Source organism: Aptenodytes forsteri, unplaced genomic scaffold, assembly GCF_000699145.1.
Source record: "Aptenodytes forsteri isolate BGI_AS27 unplaced genomic scaffold, ASM69914v1 Scaffold318, whole genome shotgun sequence".
NCBI classification, from domain to species: Eukaryota; Metazoa; Chordata; class Aves; order Sphenisciformes; family Spheniscidae; genus Aptenodytes; species Aptenodytes forsteri.
In genome coordinates, this window is record NW_008794493.1 from 595,555 (window position 1) to 601,287 (window position 5,733).

At 35.9% G+C, this 5,733-nt stretch overlaps 1 protein-coding gene across 2 annotated transcripts in view; it reads right to left on the reverse strand.

Moving 5' to 3' along the window:
• Positions 1-728: 728 nt before the first annotated feature.
• GULP1 (GULP, engulfment adaptor PTB domain containing 1) overlaps positions 729-5,733 on the reverse strand; it is an 89,338-nt gene continuing 84,333 nt past the window's right edge. For both annotated transcript variants that reach the window (XM_009290964.1, XM_019475039.1), the window contains one exon: positions 729-1,031. In XM_009290964.1, coding sequence (XP_009289239.1) covers positions 960-1,031 — 72 coding nt within the window. In that variant the 3' untranslated portion in view covers positions 729-959. The remainder of the gene's footprint in view (positions 1,032-5,733) is intronic.

The window sequence follows — 5,733 nt, forward strand, 5'->3', positions numbered from 1 at the left end:
ACTTACTTACATTGAATTCTCGCAGCAAGCCTCAAAATTATAGTGAGACATATAACATTAAAGCAGACAGTGAAAAAGAGCCTGACTGTAAACACTCAGATGTTGAAAGTAACTTACAGAATTGAGCCCAGTAAACACAGAGTGCCTGCTTATACACAAAATTATGTAAATTCCTAAGTAAATGCAACACCATAATCTTCTTTTTAAGTTATGGTTATCATGTAGTGAATTCCAAATTACATACTTTACTGTTCAGCTATAAAATATCAAAACAAAGGGCAGTTACTTTGTCCATTCTGCAATGTAGCAGTTGTTCTATGCTCATTAAACACTGATTAGCATACTAACAATTTGTTAGTTTCTAAAACATGAATTAAGGACCTAAAACTCTTCTGGATTTTATAAACTAATAACAACATATATACAGCATAGTAACCATACACAGTAATAGAAATCAATTACATGGTACCCAGATTTACCTTTTAAGCTTATATTAATGGTTAGTATTTTCTGCTTTTTCACTGCAGAATTTTTTGTACTAGATATTAACCATTTTACTGCTTGAATATTAAATAATGGCTTAAAAACTTAATTTCAAAATGCTGCCAAGTGAAGTATTATGTAAAAATCATGCTTGCACATCTGCAAAGAGAGAGATACGTGTGAGCTTTCTGAAGAACTACTCAGGCTAATAGTCGTAAAGCGTAGTAAACTCGGGCCAAAGTGTGAGAGAAAGAAACACAACAGTGTAATTTAATTCATATTTCATAAACAAGTACAACTTTTTACATTTGTACAGGGAAAGACTGGAACTAAGTTGGATTTTTACAGAAGCAAACAATCACAAGAGTTTACATGTTGAAAAAAGCAATTTTTGGCACATGGATAGTATCTGTGAATACATGTTCAGAATTAAAAAAAACCCACTGTGTAGGAATTTCACATTTAGTTTCTTGGCATCAGCACCTGCTGTCTAGTGGGTCAAGACAAAATACTGTGCCTTCAAGAGTTAATCCCATTTTGAACCCCTCCTGCAATGAAACAAGACAAAGTTAATAAAAAGGAAAGCAGTTTCTGGAGGATTAAGCTCTCTTTCTAAAAACATCTAAATTTGAGCTTATCTTTAGGCAGATAAACCATAAGGATACTTCAGAGTGAGTTCACAGACACTTACATTATTTGGTCAGCTGACTTTTAATAAATCTTAGTGGTTAACTTATAAAAGGATGCATCTCTGGTATAACAAAAGAAATACTGTATGTATGTCAAATGAAGACAATATTATAGAATAAAAATATTGAATACATATAGAAAAAACAAACAAACTTGATATGCACCATGTTGTTCCTGAGTAGAATTCAACATGATTTATAGGGCTATAGATTAGAAAGATTAGCGCTATATGAGCCAAAAGTTTATTATATTTACACCTTAATGAGTCAGATAAGTTACAGACATTGTTACTAATACCAGAAATTCTTAAAAAGTTCAGATCAAAATTCCTCTTTTTACTCGTATTAGTTTGATTAGTAGGAACACAAAAATGGTTATAAGCCTCCTCTATTGAAAAGAAATTCATTCTACAAGTACCTGTGCTTACTTTAAAAAAAAAATGTACTTAGCTTGCACCAGTTCTAAAATAACAACAGCACTTTTAATACAGGGCAAGTGCTCTTGTTTTCATTTCTCTTTTTGCTTTAAAAGAAGCTCAATAATCGTGGCTTGACCTTCAAGAGAAAAGTCACCTTTGAGTCGAGAAAATTTCACTCTGTTAGGTGAAAGTACTGTAAAGCTACAAACAATTGGAAACAAGGGCTCTGAATAGAAATGCCATGAGAACATCAGCTCTAGTGGCAGCTGTCGCAATGTTCAGTTCAGTGTTGTCTTAACATACAGTTCACTTAGCGAATGCTGATTGTATGCTACGAAATCAATAATCAGTGCTTTCATGAAGCAAACAACTCGTAAACAAAATAAATCTTTTTGTAAAGCAATCTGTATTGGGATTAGGCATATACTCAAGCCTTTTCTCATAATGCACAGCAGTACCTCAAGAGCATACCTTTTGGTTTTAAAAAATAAATCCCAAGTCAAACCAGCTTAATTTCAAACACATTTAAACCACAGGCTAGAATTTTAAAAGCGTATGAATATTTAATAACTCCACCAGCTACTGCCATCAGAAGAGTAATGCTGAGAAATAGAATAAACTTCCTGGCAATGGTTACTAAATGATCCGCGATTTTCCAAGTAAAATTTGAATTTTCCTGAAGGCAGATTCATACTATGAGATGATGAGCCAGTAGCAGTACTGTGACGTAAACGTTCTCCAACTGTGCTACCCAGTTTGCTCTACCTGGGTGACATGGTGCTGCCAAAGCTCACTGCTATATTTGACTCCCCCCCCCCCCCCCTTTCCCCCCCGCATTTTTCAAAGAGCTAACAGGAAAAGCATTCAAAAGATACTTCAAGCAAACAGTATCTGAAGTTCCAAGTCAAACACATCCTGTTATAAACAGACATTGTTCATTTACCCAAAGGATACTATTAATTGATGTAACTGCAGTCAAAGGAGGACTGTTTACACAGAAGGAGAATTCAGAGAATTAGCCTTACAGTCTAGCCTGTTAAATTGTCAAGTCCACAGTTATGGTGTGTCTGAAACGCTAATCTTTGAAAGTATTTAAAGGCTGCTTCCAATTTTGAGGTTGTAAAAGGGGTAGTTTGTGCTTCAACCTGAGGATGCTTGATACAGCTGCAATAGTAGAAAAGCTATGGCAACTGGTTTAACAAGGACAACCAACTTCATCCTTAGCAATCCAGAGAGCCCTTTCAGAGCTGTACCAGCCCTATGACTGAACACGCACCCCATGCATGTCCTGCATGCTCTTATCTTTCTTCTAAACATTTAAGCACTGTTTGTTGGTGTCTTACATAGCTGCACTTCCAATGCCCTTTTTCTGGCTAGCTAAGAGCAAATCAAATTATGCATTTTGGAAGCACACACATCTCACTGCTCCTATGTTGATCATGTGGGGTTTTTTAATTTTTGTTTTATTCCATACAAACTGTTATTTTGTCACTTATCACTTAACTTGTGTTTGCTATGACTGGACTTTGAACTATTTCTACTTTCCCGAAGAACAGCGGTCTCCTTGACCTTTCCTTCTGCAATTTCACTCCAGACCACTTTCCCCCCACTGTTTAGTCCTCCTCATCTTTTAAGCTGTGATATTTTGCATTTAAAACAATCACATTTTCACATATTTGCAATGTGATCAATGTTAATCCATTAAGAGATTGCTGCACTATATATATCATAATTATTAAAAAGCCTTTTACCTTTTATTACCATAGTGAACTATATTCTGTTCTAAAAGAAAATAGTGATGCAGTTGTCAGGTGCTGTTATCAGCCGCATACTTGAAAACCCAGCTTCTATTACAGGCAGAATTGGTAAGGAAGTAAAATCTGCTACTACAGTGCCAGGAACTGCAGTGTTAACACATGCATGCTTAAAAATGAATTATGCACATAGCTGTCTATAACAGAAACGTGATATTTCAATGTCAGATGCTACAGTTACCAGTAGGCTCAAACTTTCATGGCAACCACAGGGTCAAAAAAACCCATAAAGAGGACATCAAGGCAATCTAGATAACCACCTGGGCATTTTTCAGACTTTAAAAGAATGTCAAATCCAGATTTATTCTTCATGAATATTTAAGTGGAGGACAAGAAGTGCATAGGAGTATAAACCAAAGAAAGCTGTATTGTCTTGACCAATATTCCCATTAAATTAAATGCGGCCCTCAAAAGGGAAAAAAAATCAGAACATCCTAGCCCAGCAGATTCTTTGGCAAAGTGATTGCAATCAAATTCCTAAAGATCAGGAAAGCACAGGCTTCAGATCTCCCACAGCCATCTCCATTTCTAATCACACAAGTTTTGCAAATTAACTCCCAATTCTTAAACAATTTTTGGAATCTCCAAAACTATACTTTGGCAAATATATGATATATAAAAAAAGAAAAATTTCCAATCAACTGTGGTCAACCAAGCTGTGAGAAGACAAGTTTTCAAGAAAAGATTCTCCTTTATGTCCTGACACAGTTGAACTGTGATTAGTGCAGACCACAGAGTAAGTATCCTATACTGTAGTTCTCACAGCAGTGCAGAACAGTTACAGCTTTACGTCCGCTTTCAGGAATACAGCTCACACACACATCCGAACTGCATACGTCTCTCAAGTCTTATGGCTCCTACTTGAAGCTGCTCTACGATTATTATAGTATCCATCATACAGCATATGCCCACTCTCAACTCTCCACTCCAAAACCCAGCATTCACAGCTGCAATAATAATGATGTCAGTTGGAATGACTGAGCAGATTATAAATTATGATTTGTTTTTATCTTTTTCTAATAAACTCGATTAATGTGTTAGGCAGAATATTTTTTCTTTAGAAATTACATATATAGTCAGCATTGGGTACACATTACATACTGTATATATAAAAATGCATCATTAATTTTAATACACAGCATTTAAAATATTTTGCCTTGTGAAATTCAGACATTTCAGCTTCTAATAACATGTGTTCTTAGCATAACACACTGCCTGTTCATTAAAAAACATGTGTACCATGGCTTCCTGTACTTTAAAGGTTCAGGAAACAATAACTCCTCATTTGGTCAGAAAATCTCTCAAATCTTCTGATTTTCAGGGAATGCAGAATAAAGTCATCCTCTGATACTGGACATGAGTGGGAACAGAAAGGGATATAATGTGTGCATCTATATTGTACCTTGCTTCTGTGTTCATATCCCCATGATGACAGTGTCAAGTAACTTTCTTACTTCCAAGGTGATTTAACTCAATGACTGAACATCATAGTTACCCAGAAAAATGATGGTATTGCACTAACATATATGATTGGTCTCTTAAAGAAAGAAGCAAAGCTTATTTTCACTAGAAAAAAGTAACTTGAAAACAACCCCTTTTCCAAAACTCCCACTTTTTTCTGTCTACGATAATAAGATGTGAGCTATTCCAGTTAAAAACAGTAAACAGCAAAAGACAAAGAACTTCCATTTTATCAGAAGATAAATTTGCCAAAGTCAACCTTAACTCTGAGGTTAACTCAATTATCACTTCACAGTGACTTCACTCAATGAGCTTAAGTCAGCACAAACCCAATGAACCAATGATAAAATTACATGTCTCTGAGAAGATAATTTAGAGGGCTGGGCATAACTTATTTCAGATGGAAAGATGTCAAGCCTACTGACTGCTTCAGGCCATGCAGGGAGAACGGCTTGCAGCTCCTGGAAGCTTTATGATACTAACTACCTTGAGATTTTAATAAATTATAGCAGCTGTTACTGGTATGATTCATGATCCAGGGAAACTTCCCCTCACTGCAAGATTTCTGAGAAAACAGATTCATTTTATTAATGTCTGGATACAGTCAAAATAGAGGATGAAAAGATGTTTCAGCATAAGGGTGGGGGGAAAACAGGAATCATAGAATCGTTTAGGCTGGAAAAGACCTTTAAGATCATTGAGTCCAACCGTTAACCTAGCCCTGCCAAGTCCACCACTAAACCATGTCCCTAAGCACCACAGCTACATATCTTTTAAATACCTCCAGGGATGGGGACTCAACCACTTCCCTGGGGAGCCTGTTCCAATGTTTAACCACTCTTTCAGTAAAGACATTTTTCCTCACGT